General features: G+C 35.9%; 4 protein-coding genes and 2 long non-coding RNA genes across 7 annotated transcripts in view; 2 read left to right on the top strand and 4 right to left on the bottom strand.

Moving 5' to 3' along the window:
* The window catches only part of Tok (tolloid-like protein 1 tolkin), a 27,626-nt gene extending 24,168 nt beyond the window's left edge, over positions 1-3,458 (bottom strand). The window contains exons 1-2 of one of the 2 annotated variants that reach the window (XM_071721749.1): positions 2,977-3,458; positions 1,938-2,118 (exon numbers count right to left, since the gene is read on the bottom strand). In XM_071721749.1, the coding sequence (XP_071577850.1) occupies positions 1,938-1,992 (55 nt within the window). In that variant the 5' untranslated portion in view covers positions 1,993-2,118; positions 2,977-3,458. The remainder of the gene's footprint in view (positions 1-1,937; positions 2,119-2,976) is intronic. The other variant, XM_071721738.1, reaches the window with a different exon arrangement.
* A 123-nt stretch (positions 3,459-3,581) lies between these two features.
* LOC139782726 (methionine aminopeptidase 1) lies at positions 3,582-5,859 on the top strand. The gene is made up of 6 exons (XM_071721764.1): positions 3,582-3,807; positions 4,243-4,294; positions 4,388-4,629; positions 4,761-4,983; positions 5,078-5,353; positions 5,450-5,859. The coding sequence occupies exons 1-6, from the start codon at positions 3,697-3,699 to the stop codon at positions 5,680-5,682; spliced, it is 1,137 nt and encodes a 378-aa protein (XP_071577865.1). The 5' UTR covers positions 3,582-3,696; the 3' UTR covers positions 5,683-5,859.
* On the bottom strand, positions 5,762-10,450 carry LOC139782719 (uncharacterized). The gene is made up of 5 exons (XM_071721755.1): positions 10,067-10,450; positions 8,812-9,032; positions 8,345-8,712; positions 7,674-8,222; positions 5,762-7,231 (listed from the first exon to the last, which is right to left on the bottom strand). Exons 1-5 carry the CDS (start codon positions 10,070-10,072, stop codon positions 6,282-6,284), a joined length of 2,094 nt encoding a protein of 697 aa, XP_071577856.1. The 5' UTR covers positions 10,073-10,450; the 3' UTR covers positions 5,762-6,281.
* A 36-nt stretch (positions 10,451-10,486) lies between these two features.
* On the bottom strand, positions 10,487-12,429 carry LOC139782738 (uncharacterized). The gene is made up of 2 exons (XR_011720979.1): positions 11,596-12,429; positions 10,487-11,121 (listed from the first exon to the last, which is right to left on the bottom strand). It is a non-coding gene; the product is annotated as an uncharacterized lncRNA (long non-coding RNA).
* A 1,022-nt stretch (positions 12,430-13,451) lies between these two features.
* Positions 13,452-17,044, top strand: Eaf6 (chromatin modification-related protein EAF6/MEAF6). The gene is made up of 4 exons (XM_071721945.1): positions 13,452-13,645; positions 13,934-14,137; positions 14,354-14,390; positions 15,316-17,044. Exons 1-4 carry the CDS (start codon positions 13,574-13,576, stop codon positions 15,648-15,650), a joined length of 648 nt encoding a protein of 215 aa, XP_071578046.1. The 5' UTR covers positions 13,452-13,573; the 3' UTR covers positions 15,651-17,044.
* On the bottom strand, positions 14,408-15,322 carry LOC139782888 (uncharacterized). The gene is made up of 2 exons (XR_011721045.1): positions 15,213-15,322; positions 14,408-14,653 (listed from the first exon to the last, which is right to left on the bottom strand). It is a non-coding gene; the product is annotated as an uncharacterized lncRNA (long non-coding RNA).
* Positions 17,045-17,159: the final 115 nt, after the last annotated feature.

Below are 17,159 nucleotides of genomic sequence, written 5' to 3' on the forward strand. Positions count from 1 at the left end.
TGCTGCTGCTGTTATTATTATTACTACTACTACTCCTACTACTACTACTACTATTATAGGAATAAGTATAAAATTAATTAATATAATAACGATAATAAGAAATTGAAAATTTTATAAATATACGAGGAAATATGCAAAAAGCAACTTTCTTTCGATACTCTCTCATTCGAAGATTTATCCCTCAACAATTTCCAACCACTTAACATTAGCTGTAATTGCGTGGCAATAAGGCCTCATCCAGGGGGAAGGGTATAAATCTAACTATAAACGATAAGAAACGAAATAAAATCTTTTTTTCATATTTCCTATATGACTTTTAACAACTTTTGTTTTTTTATAATGCGGAAAATTGTTTTTGCAAAAGTTGCAAATTGTCAAAGAATTATCTCCTCTTATCTAAAAAATTTCATTATACAGATTAATTCTCATTGTAAAGCAAAAATTAAGATTTATTTTTGTAAGTCTTTCATAATTGTTTATAAGAAATCAGTATTTTTATGTTTTTTTTTAATCTTAAGAAATGGAAAATAGTTTCACAAAAATTAAATTAATAATTAAGTAACAACGGTTCAGATGGTGGTATCGTGTCATGAGCACCATGTACCTACACCACACCATTAATATACGCAAACTCATTTTTCTTTTCTTTGATCTTTTCTTTTTCCATATATGTATCCAACCTTTTGTAACGTAAATATAGTGGATATATTATGTATACGTATGTATTTTTCTCGTTAGTTTAATTTTTATAACTTTTTTTTGCGTGGAGATATATACAGACATCCCGAGATATATGCTGAACAAATTAATGGCAAAGCAACCGTCTGTTGAGTAAAGCGGCAAATGACCCGATTCGATTTTCTCAGATTTTGCCATCTCGCATATATGTATATTATATGTATATAAATTATAAGAATTTGTCGAATGGAAAAGCACAATACACTGATGAAACAATGTAATTGTGATAGCAACAAGTACCAGAGACAAACACATTACATTATTGTTAATGTGTCATTGCAATGCAATTAAAATCGTCATTTAATGGTATAAATTTTTGAAAATGCACATGACAATAGAGGAAAAAATAAAAATCGCCATGTTTTGTTCCAACGAGAGAGGACCGAATATATACGCGTATACAGGGTGCCCTATTTTAATTTACCTCTCCCCCCCCCCCAAAAAAAAACTTTTATTTTTGATTTGAGAAAAAAATGCTTCGGACAAAAGTTATTTGGCTTGAAAGGGGACACGTGATTCCGATGTGAACCATGTCGTAGATGTCGTCGTTTTCAAGAAATTTCAAAGGCGACTATTATAATTTCTTAAATGGGACTTGATTGTTTCCTTGAAATAAAAGTTGTAGATCTCGTCGAGACGTTTTCAAAACACTATAATAAAGCTCTCCTTCGTTAAGAATTTCCAGATATTTTAAATTTTGTCTTTTTTACCTTGATACTTTTATACGTAGAACGATGAAAGGAATCGAATAATAATATTAATTTTTATATTTGCAATTTTGAAAAATTAAATGCGTTGTAACAAAATGCAATCAAATTTTTAAAATAATTTTTTCTGTTTTTTTACAATCGATTTTTTTCATTATTCTACGTACCTATAAAAGTATAAAGTCATCGAAAAGTGAATACTTTACGACATGGCTCGCATCGAAAAATCATGTGTCCCCCTTCAACCCAAACAACTTATTTTGTCTGCAATTTTTTCTCAAATTAAAAATAAAAAAGTTGTTGAGGATAAATTAAAATGGGAGACACCCTGGTGTGTGTTTTTCCTTTTTATTAAAAGAAGAATATGATATATGTTGTGCATATGTATATATTCTGAAAGCAAAATGTAAAATAAAATAAATTTTTAATTACTGAACCGTGTACGATAATAACATATTCTGCTACATATGTATTTCACTCGATAATATTTACCTGTACACAATAGTGAGACGCGTTGATTCTCTCTCTGTAGATGTGCTGTCACCATTTCCAGTAGATAATAGATAGTAGATACCAAGGCACACGGTGTGAGAAACCACGGTGTTGCGTTACACGATATATACCGTGTCTCTTGATTTCTAGGTTATTACAACTGATTGATAGCGTATTGATTCTGAAATCGAAATGTAAAAAATAAATTTTGGTAATTATGAAAGAGATGGGATTTCTCACCAATTTGGCTGAAACTTGACAATTTTGTGTATTTTGGTGCGCAAAACATAAATGTATAAATTAAAATTGTCGCTCTCAATTAGGAAAAAAGTTATTAAGCACTAAAGTTGACAGTTGACAGTGGTTAGGATGTCTGTCATTTATTATACTTAGTATTTATAAACTTTTCAATATGCCAATTATTTTCTCTGCTTTAAAAAAAGCATAATAACTCTATTTCTATTATCTTTTTTAACCATTTAATTAAATATATTATGGTATATTCAGTACAACAAAACTGCATATTTTCCAAAGAAAATAATAATATAATTTATGTTTTTTGTTAAAAACATTGAGAATAATTGGACCAACCATATTCGGTACAACAAAACTAAGATATTTTCCAAAGAAAATTTTATGTTTTTTCTTAAAGCAGAAAATAGATGGACCAACCATTCTCTGCTTTAGCAAAAAACATGAATTATTATTTTCTTTGCAAAAAATATGCAGTTTTGTTATACTGCCATAATATGCCATAATATATTGCATTAAATGGTTAAAAAGGATAATAGAAATAGAGTTATTATGCTTTTTTTAAAGCAGAGATATTGAAAAGTCTTATAAAATACAAAGTATATAATAAATGACAGGAGCTACATCCTAACCAAGCAACTGTCAACTTTAGTACTTGATAACTTTTTTCCTAATTGAGCGAGCGACAATTTTAACTTATAGATTCATGTTTTAAAACGCACCAAAATACACAAAATTGTTAAGTTTTAGCCAAATCGGTGAGGTAGCCTCTCTCCTTTATAATTACCTTCACCGCTGTACTGCTGTACACAATAGTGAGACGCGTTGACTCTTTCTTTGTAGATTGTAGATGTGCTGTCATCGTCATTTCCACTTTCCAGACACCAAGGCACACACCGACATGATTATTTCGACATAATCATAACTCATAACGGATGCAAGATCATATTTAACGATGATGAAAGACCGCGCGCGGTGTTATACATACATTATATATGTACATTATACCGTGTTTTTTTACTTCTAGGTTATTATAACTGTTATTATACTGATCGCTCTGAATGCGCTGCAAAATGCAATACGCTGAGCGTACACGAGTAGTACACGTAGCGAAAAAATAAAAACACTGATCTTATTATATATAATTCAAACCCACGCTATCGATTGGGTCTACTTAGAATTTGATCGATTGAACGGTTATTGAGATCTAATAATTTAATATCGAGTGCTCGCAACTCGTCGCGTCGCGTAAAAAAGAGTCTCGCACAGTGCAGTGCGGTCTTGCTTCGCGCGGTATACCAGCGACACAGCGCGACTCTTCAGACTCTCAACAGTCTCAACTGATAAAACAGACAACTGCGATCGTCTCGACTCTCGACTCTCGAGAGTCTCGAGAGTCTCGAGGAGTTGCGAGGACTGCGAGGAATGCGAGGAGTCTCGAATTACGTTGGCCTGTTTCCTATACGCTACTCGACGTTACACGACCAGTAGAAAAATTTAATTAATAATGTCGATAGCGCTCGGAATGTGCGAGACACCCGGCTGTAACGCCGTTGCGAGTCTGCAATGTCCAACTTGCTTAAAAATCGGCATTCAGGGTTCATATTTCTGCAGCCAAGTAAGTAACACCGTTATACCATTTTAGGTTAAATTGGCCATCTCGCTTCCCCATATCCCCAATTTAACGTTATATTCTGTTACGTGTTTCCGTTAGCGCGTGTATTAAACGTCTCATCCGATATTATAATTATAATCGAGATCTAATGGCCCGACTAATGCTTTTTAGCAGTTGTCGAGAGAGATCTCTCTTTACTATTAAACTTTCGTTAAACCAAGAGACCCGCCAAGATTTATTTACCACTGATTTATTACAAATCCCAGTTATCCTAGGATTGACTCTTGTTTCTGTCGCAATGGAATATTTTTTCCTCTCATACAAGAGAGAATTACTCCACTCTAAACTAACTGACAGATAGTCTCTAGAGTGAAAGATATTCGTTTAATTCGTTAGATTCGTTAGATTTGCCAATTAATGTAGCATTCTAATTTTCAGAATTGTTTCAAAGGTAGTTGGAAAACGCATAAAGTTATCCATCAATTGGCGAGTGAGTACCGTTACATTCGTGCCATTTTATTAACTTTAATAACTTTTTTTTCTTTTATTACGTGTAACACATTTGTATACCTGTATAATCCAGAGGGAGAAAATGGAAACAAAGTTATAACCGACACTTATAATCCTTGGCCAACCTACAATTATACCGGGAAATTACGGCCGTATAAAAGGGAGCAACGTAGAGAGGTTCCCGAGCGTATTGCTCGGCCAGACTATGCCTTACATCCAGCTGGGATACCACTCAGTGAACAAGCTGTAAAAGGTTCTGGCCAGATAAAAATTCTCGACGATGAAGAAATCGAAGGCATGAGAGTCGCGTGCAAGGTACCGTACCGTATGTACTCGCGCGAATGACATAGATGACAGAGAGGGATGTTGTTGAGCTTCCCCGTATTATGGACGTGTATAGCGTTCTTTATTTCCAATGTATCAATTCCAAATTGAATTTTGCGTAGCTCGGCCGACAAGTCTTGGACGAAGCTGCAAAGACGTGTGATATTGGCGTTACAACCGCCGAAATTGATAGAGTTGTGCATGAAGCTTGTATCGAGAGAGATTGTTACCCATCGCCGTTAAATTATTATCAATTTCCTGCCAGCTGTTGTACTTCTGTCAACGAAGTGATTTGCCATGGTATACCTGATACTCGACCCTTGCAGGACGGCGATATTTGTAATGGTATGAATTTGTCAATATTAATTGTATCCCAAGTTTTTTTCTTCTTTCGCGAGCAACAGAGATATTATTGCTTCTAATTGTTGCTTCTTCCCAGTTGACGTTACGGTGTATCACAACGGCTTTCACGGAGATTTGAACGAGACCTTTTTAGTCGGTAATGTAAAACCGGAAGTAAAAAAGTTAGTGGAAGTGACATATGAATGCTTGTCCAAGGCCATTGACATTGTAAAACCTGGTGAAAAATACAGAGAGATTGGCAATGTCGTACAAAAGCATGCGCAGGCGCATGGTCTCAGCGTGGTTCGTAGCTATTGCGGCCATGGAATTCATCGTTTGTTCCATACCGCGCCAAATGTGCCGCATTATGCCAGTAAGTAGCACTTTCCCAAAGTGATTTCCACAGTGAGTAAAGAGTGAGTAAATTTCTTCTTTCGATCGAAAAGTTATATAAACATTTATTATCTAGAAAATAAAGCGGTAGGTGTTATGAAACCTGGGCACTGCTTCACAATCGAGCCAATGATATCCCAAGGTACGTGGAAGGACGAAACATGGCCCGACAATTGGACTGCCGTTACATTGGATGGTCAATGGTCAGCGCAATTTGAGCATACGCTTTTAGTAACGGAGACCGGCTGCGACATTCTCACAAAACGGCTTGCAAATGACGGTAGGCCATGGTTTATAGATCAATTGTAGTAGCGTTTTCCCTACAAGATCTAAGACGAAACTCAGATTCGTAAATCGGTAGGAGTCTAATGTGTAAGTTACCTCGTAATATTTTTCCAAGTATATTTTGCAGCAACCTTTCCTTCTTGCAAATGTATAATAATGACGAAAAAAGAAATAAACAGTACAATTGAGTTACCCTTGCAATTTTGCGTAGAGGCATCTGTATCTATGTAGCAAAACTTATCTTACGGTACACGATAATTTTGAATATTAAATTTTTAATTTTGCCAAGTTTTCACAAGGCGACGGAAAGTTAAAGATATATAAGATACCTAATAAACTAATGCGCGAATATTTGAAGTAGCATGAGTGAAATTTCGCAATTGGCAGACTCCGATTGTCCGCGTCAACGGAATATAGTAAATACATACAGCGTAACACATGCGCGCGCTTCTCTCTCTCTCTCTCACACACACAAACACACACACACACACACACAGGTAGCATAAGTAACTTTAAATAAATTATTAATTTACGACATACTGCTTATACCTATTTCTAGCGTCAATTATTAAAAAGTAATACACGTATGCGCGTTCGACAATATATTTGCTTCCTAGTTTTCTCTAAGAACGCAAACGACTGCCAAACTCAATACGAGAATCATTATCGTGCGACGTCGTTTTTCCATCGAGCAAAATTGCTGATTGCACATTTTTAATTTCCCCATCCTCATTCTCATTCTCATTCTCGTACTCGTACTCCATCTCCATGTCTCCGATATCATCTTTTCCCACGTTACTTTGATCATTATCGCTCGTAACGTAATCACTCTCATCAGGCACAGTAATTTGGAGAGGTGACTTTTCATCATCGTTTTGTACGCTTTGCCTATGCAGGCGGTGCTGCTGACTGATTTTCATATTCTGATCTGATTTCGTCGGTTGATTATAATTTTGCTGTTCATCAGATTCACCATCGATCTGCGACCGTGTTATCTTACCGTGTTGAATTGCTGCATCATCACCGTCATCGTTCTTATGATTAAACGGCATCGCTTCGTCTTTCCGCATATCTTCTTTCTGTTGTTTCCGAAGCTGTCCAATGAGACGACTGTTGACGTTACCGGCAGCAGCCAGCGCGGCTAATTTCTCAGCAGCTTCTCTATTGGGAAGTGTCGTGTAGAATCTTGTCGATATAACATTGTCGTCGACCACTTTATCGAAATATGTCGTCGGATTTCTCTGATGGATCATCTCTCGGTATTCAATATTGTTTTCAGACTGTTCCGCTCCACCTAAGGGATGATATGTAACTTCTTCGCCAGAGTGCACATTGTCATTTTGTTTACGTATGTCTACCGAAGATTCTGGATCGAGATTATAATCTGCCGTGACACTTTCGGAGGCGTAATCTTGGTCGGGTAAAATTTGCTGCTGTCGCCGCTGTTGCAGCTGATTAGTCTGTTCGTCATAATTGAAAGAATGCATTTGCGGTTGAGAAAAGCTTGTTGCCGCAAGTTGTTCCGATTCGAGTGCTTGGTCGATTTGTTGTTGATGAAGGACGTGTTGCTGATCTAATAATCATAAGAATCAAAGGAAGAAGATATAACTTTTTTTTTATATATATATTTTAGCAACGGCACTCTATCGTGCCGAAAAATTTACCGAGGAAGAAATTGCGATTTTTCACACAAATTATTTAGAATCGAGTATAATAAATTGATCTTTTCTCTCTTTTCAGTCGAGCGAAAGCTTGTCTCAATAATGTATATCAAGTTGAATATTGTCCGAATTGTGAAGAGCTAATCTCGACTTTTCGAAAGAATTGCAGAGAGCAGCGCGGAAGAAAGTTATTCAAAAGTTATATCGTGCGAATAATGGGCTCTATACTATACACTCTCATTTCATACGAATCTACGTGATACCCGCGTCCGCAATTTCATCGCGCGATTTCCTCCTAAATCGGTCTAAATCTACTCTACGTTAACTCTATTTTGTATTACAGATGCGCTCTACCTGTTGTATATCGTTCTGCGAGTTTGTGTGGAAAATTATTCAACAGATTGTAGAGTTGTGAAGCTGACAACGGCGGTCCTGCTGGAGCCGGATGGCCTACGTGAAGGTCCGCGGCTGGTAGGTCCTGCCGCGCTATGGTGTATGCGTATGGTGCCTGCGGGATGTCGGTGGAAGGAAATCCGACGTTTAGAGAGCTATGAAGATTCGTTTGCATTGGCGTGCTTGACTGGCCAAATTGTACATTCGAACCTATAACACTCGTATCTGACAATGAGTTAAACGGGTGATTTGCAAAAAACTCGTTGGATTGCGGCTGAGGATTATTAATTATAATCGAGTATAGCCTCGTCATATCCAAATCCTGTGGTTGAAGGATGGCCGGCTGGACGGTTACGTGTTCCTTCAAAGTCACGTCGTTGCTTTCCGTAACTTGGTATTGATTCGGGGGAATCCCTGGTTGGGGCGGAATCGAGCTCGAGCTCGTCGCTGTTCCCTGCGACGATAAACTGCTGCTAATCGTGGCTAATCCAAAAGTGGTTCTTCTAGAATCTGTACAAAAGTAATATCCACACAGACGAGAGAGTAACATTATACCGTTTGAATCTTGACATATCCCAATCCCACCCATCCTCAAAATGTAACGAGAATTTGCAATGAAAATTTGTACTTACTTTGTGCGGGAGTATGATAATTGAGATCGCTCGAGTACGGTTGGTGATCGGCGATATCTTCCAAGTTGGTGGCCGTCAAGGCCGTATTGTATCGTATCGGGGGCTTCGCCGCCGATGGGCTCAAATTTGGTGCCGGAATTGTGTGGATAGGTCCTTTGTCGTCGTCGACACCCCCCCGATGAGTAGGTGGCAGGGCTACTAGCTCCGGTCTGTATTCCGGACTGTATTCCGGTATCTTGTTTATAGAGTAAAATTCTTTAGTGGGAGCACGTTGTGGCATAATTGGACGGTTGTTCAGGGATACTGCTCGCATTGGAATTTGATTCTTCCAGCTAGTCGACAAAACATTGTATACCGGCCGGCGAATTCTAAAATTGAGAATGAAATTGTCGGGTGACGCAGAATCAGCGGAATGGAAATAGAGAAAAATGCGTATATAAACACTTAACGTTTAAAACTTGTCTTACCGGTAATTGGCGTGCTTGTAAGGTATTCGCGGCTGAGAAGACAGGCCAGCACCGATATGAATGGCATTTCCCATAGATATTCTTTGATTGATGGGCCGTGGCTCCTTTAATATCAGCGTAGGAGCGTACGGTGGCGGTGGAGCGAACGGTCTTCTAATTTTATTCTTCCCTTCGGAAAGGCAGATACACACGGCGAGGAGCCAACAAATCCAACTAGTTGTCTACAATTTGGTTTATACAGCGTATCGCGAATCGATTCTCTATCGGTCTATCTCGCTTCCTCCGAAAAATTTCAACGGGATTGAACTGATTGTAAGTAAGAGAGATTGCTCCTATTATTTTCAAAATGCAATAAGTGAAAACGAAACGATCTTTACTTAACAGTTATCGCCACAGGCTATGGCTCTTTGGATTACGTGTCGTCCGTCACGAATAAGCGTGTGTGTACCCGCGCGTACCCATAAAACCCGTAAAAGAGAAAATTGCCCCACGAATCGTTAGTGCTCTCTAAATGTGGGACATTGTGCCACATTGGGGGCTCGCGAGAGGGGAAAAGCGAGTATATAACTGCAGCTTGAAGAGCGAGAAGAAAATGTAAAATGACTGTCTTTGAACGGCGTCCAACTGCGATACTTAATATCATATTGACCATTGACCATTAATCTAATCTATTGCGTCAATTTGCATCAATTTGCATTCGACAAAAGTCGAATCCTTCTTCGAGCCGCGTCGCGCGCTCTCGATCGTGAATCGATTGAGACGTAAGATTTCTGGTTGTAAGACACAAAACCTTGCCTTGAAATTTTTCAAAACAACTTGTGCTTATTGTTAAAAAGCTTCTATACATTACTATTAAATATGTATATATTCGGAAAGCTAGTTGTTACAAACTCCTATTAATGAATCCTATTAATAGGGAAGGCGGGAATTTATAGACAATATTTCAATATCAGTGGCAAATTGTAATTTCTTATGTAAAATTTATCACGATTAGCTTACACGTCGTCAATATAGCGTATCGCACTTATAGCGTTACCGCATCGTGCCATAACGATTTCGATTAAGCTCGATCTTTCGTATAATTAAGGCAAATTATTGTTATACAATAACATATATCATAATAGGGGGGTATAATTGTGTGAATCTTTTATAATTAAATATCTTTTGTAATGCTCTGAAGAAATCACGTAACAGTTCATGCAAGTACTTTCGATATAAACACGATCTAATTTTTGCACAATATGTTGTATCTTACCTTCATAATAATTTACACTCTTGTCGGCTGCAATATATGCAAAACTATGTCGATGTCGTTCCCGTTATAAGAAATTGTGATCTGACTTTTTCTTTTTCTTCTCTCTTTTTTTTTAATTAAACAATCAAAGTATCTCGATAAGGAAACAATTGTTAATTTAACATAGTAGTTCTACACTTATAAATAATCAAATATGAATTGCGCACACGGTGATTGACTATCGAGGAAGCACAACAACGTTCTGCACACAATTAGGTCATTGGCCTTCATTTATACTCCGAACCGGCGAATGTATTATCCAAGACTAAAACTGGCCGCTCCTACCGTCCTATACCTCGTCAATCCACAGCAGTTGCTTCGAGATATATCGTTGCCGATATCGGTAAGGTTGAGAAAAAAAAATTATCCACTCGATGAGACTCTCCTAATAACAGTTTTATTAACGCAACATATGATATTTCGCTGTATTAATAAGTACACAAAATATTTTTCTCGCCAAGGAAACTTGGATTTTCTTTTGGTATAATATTTATGCGGATTAAACTATACACTACTATTGCCAAAAAGTTTTTTATGGCATGTTGTTAAATAAAATAAAAGAACTATTGCGCAGTAAACATGAAATTTATAATATATATGGATACTGACAACGACATCGAAGGAAACTTAAATTCTTAGATAGTTCAAGATTTAAATACAAGTTAAATTTAATGGCAAACATTACGGGGAAAAAAAAAGAACTGTTATCGTCATATTTGTTAACAAAAGATTTTATAAGCTATGCACATGCACGAGCGCGCATGCAGTGCACGCGGCTGCACGCCGCTCGCACACACATACACAAAAATAGGATCTTTATTTTTTACAAAAGCCTTCTTACAAATGTATTCTCGCTCGCGAGATTACGAATCGATTTGATCGAACGCTTGCTAATTTGGTCACGCTCTCGCAACGTTTCTCTCCATATATCCTTCATACCGGACTCGCTTGGGAATGCAGTCGTTGATGCGCGGTTAAAACTGCTACTGCTACTGCTACGGGTGTGATCCGGTGACCTATATAATTGCAAAAAATATGATGCTCATATAGAACTACGAAAAGAAATTAATGTTTGACAACGTAAAATCTCATGTTTTTTTTTTTTTTATATAATTGTATATTGTATTGTAGATCACACTTGGCACATATTTGTGAATTTGCACACGTTGTAACTTTTAATGATCATCAGTATAGCTTAATTATAGTTTATATGTACGATTATCATTAGTGCGTGCGTGTGTGTGTGTGTGTGTGTGTGTGTGTGTGTGTGTGTGTGTTTGCACTTTTATATCTCAACTTTATAAAGATACACATTAAAGCGATCCATATTTTTGTCCATATGGGCAATCTTTTTACATACAAAAGTTTTTCTATCCATGCAATCAATATATTATCTGATGTCAATAGCGTACTGTACTACAATACACGGTGATGCATAACGTGTCAAGATTGGATGAAATGGAATTGCTTTTAAATATATAAAAGAAAACCTTTACAATTCTCTCCTGGGTGTAACGGAATGGTTCGTCTCCCATTCTGTCTCCATACATTTAATTACATCGCTCGCTATTCCGTTATTACTGTATATCCTGTTAAGGAAATTGAGGTTACATTACATTTAATTCTCGCGCTACGTCTCGAAAATTTCGAAATCCTGCAAGATATATAAAGAGTCAATTTTTTATGGAAGAAAAAAAGAGCTTCCTATTTCCTGCCGTCAATTATACATATATTTGTACGCTATTATATGCGTTAAAAGCAACAGAAATTGAAATACATTGTACAATTAATTGCCTCTGACCACATTGAGAATGATTTTGGAATTTGGAATTTTAACTGCATAATTATATGCTTATTAATAAAATCGAAGAAAGTTTTTCATAAAATGTGTGCGCGTAACGTTCAGATTAGATTATTATATTATCTCATACATATGCTCTAATTAACTTGTCGCTTCGATGAAAAGCAAAATAGATTCTCTCTCTCTCTCCCCGCCCCCTCCCCTATCCCTCTCTCTTTATATGACCGGGTTCCCTATGTACCAGGAAAAACGGAAATACGTAAATATTAAAAATCATTTTTTATTGATTATACTTCACAGAAATGATTAATATTATAAGATAATATCTGTCTATGATAAATAAAACAATATCATGGAATATATTTTATGGAAAAACAAAGATAATTCAAAATTATTGTAAATTTTAAGTTAGAATTCTTTCCGTTTCTCTGTAAAATATCGTCCTTGGGGAACCCAGTCATATAATTGCGGAACGGAATGAAGAGAGAAGTGGGAAGAGTTAAGGCCATTGCACGTAACAAAGTTTTAGTCATAATCGTAAGGCCGTAAGAAAATAGACCAATCACTCGATTATTCTCCTTGAGCTCGAAGAATAATCGAGTGTGATTGGTCTATTTTCTTACGGCCTTACGATTATGACTTCCCTTCCCTTATTCCTTATTCCTTTATCTTATTCTTTATTTTTCTCATTGTGACTGAGCCCTTATCGTCTTTTAAAGAAACGTTCTGATTGGTTACCCCCTACTACGCTTCCTGTCCGTTCCGCTTTTCCGTTCCGTTTTTTCTTCTACGTGGGACTGCACCCTAAAGCCCCGGACACATACTTTTTCGTAACAGTAACAGTAATGTTTCGACCAATCGCGTTGCTCGATTCGGGAACGTACGGCCGCACGTTTCCGAATCGAGTAACGCGATTGGTCGAAATCCTACTGTTACGTTCTACGGAAAGTGTGTGTGGCCAGCTTAAGGCTGAGTTTCCACTGAGCGCGTCACGCGTCGCATCATCCATCGCAACCAATCAAAACATCTTATTTTATTACATTGTTTGTGACGGATGTTTAGATTGGTTAATGACAGACGATGCGACGCGTGACGCGCTCAGTGGAAACTCTAAAGCCCCTTGCACAATAGGCGATAGCGACAGCGAAAAAGTTGCCGACAAAGGTATAGCTTTGTCGGCAACCTTGTCGCTGTCGCTATCGCTATCGCTATCGCTATCGCCTATTGTGCAAGGAGTTTAAAAGTAAGAGCCAATCACGTTCGATTGCTACTGAGCGGTTTGTTCGGGGGATCGGTCATGTATCTTTTCCCCTAGGACGTAACGTGAAAAGTGAAAAGTTTATCTCTTTCTATTCAACACCAATAGAAAGAGATAGTTACATGAACCTTTTCACTTTTCACGTTTCCGCTCCAGGGAAAAAGTTACATGATCGCTACTTTGCTGAACGCGGCCATTGGCAATACTGAGTAAATTGTTATGTGTGTATGTATGTATGCATGCATACATACATATATATATATATATATATATATATATATATATATATAGTGTGTCATATACATACCTGGTTTACCTGGTTACTTTGGACCGTTGTGGCATATCGATTTTGTTTTCTTAATTTTATTAATGTTATAGTCGTTTAAACGATTTTCCACGAACTTCAAATATGTCCACGAAATCTCCAGTGGATTTGCGATCGGAATTGGCGGAATTAGTGAAACGCAAAGCCGAGATTGCTGTGAGTACCATGTTATGTCAATTTTTATGCATGCAGCATGAAATATCGTTGCGCACTTACGCATATAAGATGCAAAATTCTCGACACGTTTTAATTATCGTTTTACTTAAAATATAAATAATGAACAATGGATTGCGTACGTGCGCGCGCGTATGCGTGTATTAATCTCAAAGAGAAAAGTCGGACACTGTTTGATACTTTTGTCGTGTAATGAGATAGCAGCAGTTGTTGGGAGCAATCATTAATAATTTGTATAATGATATTTTGTATACCGTCAAATTTTTGCAGGAGACGTTAGCCAACTTGGAACGTCAAATATATGCCTTCGAGGGAAGCTATTTAGAGGACACTCAATTGTATGGAAATATAATAAGAGGTTGGGATAGATATTTAGCGAGTAACAAAAATACCAACAGTAAAGCTGATAAGCGTAACAGGAAATTTAAAGAGGCAGAGAGATTATTTTCTAAATCGTCCATTACATCCATGGCGGTAAGTAGTTACACATCTATTTAACCACATCTTTCTTGTGTATGTGCGTTTCATTCATTATATACATGATACAAGTAGATACTATTTATAAAGCTAAACTTGGATTGTACTTTCTTTCACACACACTTTCAATATGTTCCATACGTGTAATATATTATTAATCTGGTCAGAATGATACATTGTCGTTAGATTAATCTGCATTACTTTCTATTATAGGCGGTTAGCGGACTCGTTGAGAATACACAAGAAAAAAGTAAGGACCTCAATGGATATTCGTGATTATATATTTATTTGTTTATAAAAATACTATCCTTATTTGGATCTATCTATATTTTGTACACTTTTCTTTCGTATTCTCTTTTCTGTAGAAATAATAGCATTTTAATTTTTATAAATATGTTTAGTAACTGTTTTCTCATTTTATTGAAATTATTCCCTGACATTACGTTATTGTATTACTGTCTTGTAAATAGAATATATCTGCACACTGATTTTCTTGTTTGGATTGCTTCACGTCTGAAAGAAGACACAAGATTGCTAGAGTTTGCATCTAAGCTACGGGAAAATTAATATTCATGATAAAACTAACATTGTTCCATATACATAGAAACGTGCTGCATTAAAATGCGTTTATTTTTATTCATGAAAATGTCTCGCCCATTAATGCGGACTGATTTTATGTGTGACAATGATGCTCGAGTGATTAAAGTTTTTCCATATTCGAATAGAATTAGTTGCGACATATCTGTGCTTATATATTATAGTATTATATAAATTTATATTTTATGATAAATTATGATGGTAGTTCTTTTTTTTCTTTTATTATTATTTCTTCGTTTTCCTCTTGATCTCTGTGCATGTGTCTCGAGGTATAAATAACGGTATGCTTTAAAGGAATGTCGATTAGTATTTTGCAAATATGGCAAGTGTAGCATACCAACTGATTAATTAGTTAATTATAATGAAAATGAATAATATTTATCACACAAATGTTTATCTAATAATACGAAAGAGATGATGCGCCGTACGTGAGAACAGCACGTGAAAAGACTATTTCTAACACTCGCTTATGCACCTGCGTATCTCCAGCTGCGATCGATATCTATATCTTCCTATCTGCTTGCTTTCTCTCCATTTGTATACATTTTATATCGTTAATATGAGATCCCTGCTTCCAGTTGAACGATACAGCGAATCAGAGTCTCAGATTGGAAATAGCGGCAGCGAGGACAATTGCAACTTTGGCAATTCAAATGCGATTCCTTCCAGCAATAACAAAGAAGCTAGTGGAAAAAATCATACTTCTATTCAAACCGGACATGTCCAAAATAGTGGCGCTCTCAATAGCTCGGACAATGCTTCGATTCAATTTACAAATGGATCAATGTCCAATGGAAATTTAGAACATATTTCCACACCTATCAAAGAATGTCACAGTAATAGTAAAGACTCGAAAAATAAATCTGGAAATAGCGCGAAAAAGAATAGCAATAAAAGAGCTAGGAATAGGTAGAAATAGGTGGAAATTCTAATAACATGTGCGTTAATGAGACACGTGTTAATTCTTTGTTTCTTTCTTTCTTTCATTAAGCGATATAGACATTATGTTTGTCATTTATGAATTCTTTTTCACTTGTAATCTTCACATCGTATTTGATGTTTGTTGCACAAGGTCTGAGATACTATCATTAGGCATTAGATATCCATTTTTTACATAACGGTAACAAAAAATATTTCCATTTTAATATAAAACTATATGATTAAATTAACACATTTTGTCTCCTAAGCTAAACAAAAAAAATTAGTTTTATTGTATTTTTTGTATCGTGCAGCTATATGCTTGTTTTGCTATAAATAGGGTGTTTCCTAAGTAAGTAGATAAACTTGAAGGAGATATTCCTTGGCTTATTTTAAGAAAAAAATGTCCTATAAACATGTGTCCTAAACTGCTTCGTTTTCAAAATACAGGGTATCAAAGATGTACGCTCCTGGTGGATCTAAAAATGTTTTATCGGTACTAGAAAATGGTTCTTAATACCACATGTATGTACGCATACCAAATTTGAATAAAATATCTTTAACCGTTTTCCAGATTTTCGAAATTTTCATCTTTCTTTCACAATTTTGACTGTATTTTGAAAACGAAGCAGTTTAGGACACATGTTTATAGGACCTTATCTTCTTAAAATAAGCCAAGGAATATTCCCTTCAAGTTATATAGTATATTTATAGTACTACAAGCATAGATAGCACACATTCCACAATTATGTAAAAGTACATTTCGTATTTATAACGTTTCTTGCAGTATTAAGCTTTTTAGAAGCTATTTTTAAATTTTGTGAAAAAAAAGTATTAAAGTACAAGATATATTCACGAGATACACACGCACGCGTACAAGTTAATAACCTTAAAATAATATATGACTCTCCTATGCGTTGCATGTGTACGTGCACGCGTGTGCAAATGTGTATGTACATGTGTGTGACCGAAGTAATTAACATTGCAAATTGTATGTAATTCTACACACACATATATATATATATATATATATATATATATATATATATATATATACACACGCACACACATACAATGTTTTAATAAAAATAATTTATTTAACAAAAAATATGTATCGACTCAAAGTTTTAATTTAATTTGTATTATAATGCTAATTGATATACCGAATTGCCAAATGATAAAATTACCACGTATGGTATTCACGATTTTATATAATTTACGACTACATACACGAAAAATAAATAATAAAATAGATAAGAATGTCGTATCTCTCGATCTTTAAGCTCTAAAGATTTAATTTTGAATTACTGAGAGGTCCGAATTTAAATGTTAACTCGTAATCTTACATACACTTTATACTTTAAGAATAATAAAATTAGATTTTCTTTACATCGTGTTTATATATAATATCCAAGAACTTAATTTATTTTATTTATTTTACACCAACAAAAGGTATCAAATTACATTACGAGTTAAGATAAATGCACTTGGCAGAAACGTTCTT

Source organism: Temnothorax nylanderi, unplaced genomic scaffold (genome assembly GCF_030848795.1).
Source record: "Temnothorax nylanderi isolate EJ_2023f unplaced genomic scaffold, tnyl_v1.0 TNYL_tig0008_pilon, whole genome shotgun sequence".
NCBI classification, from domain to species: Eukaryota; Metazoa; Arthropoda; class Insecta; order Hymenoptera; family Formicidae; genus Temnothorax; species Temnothorax nylanderi.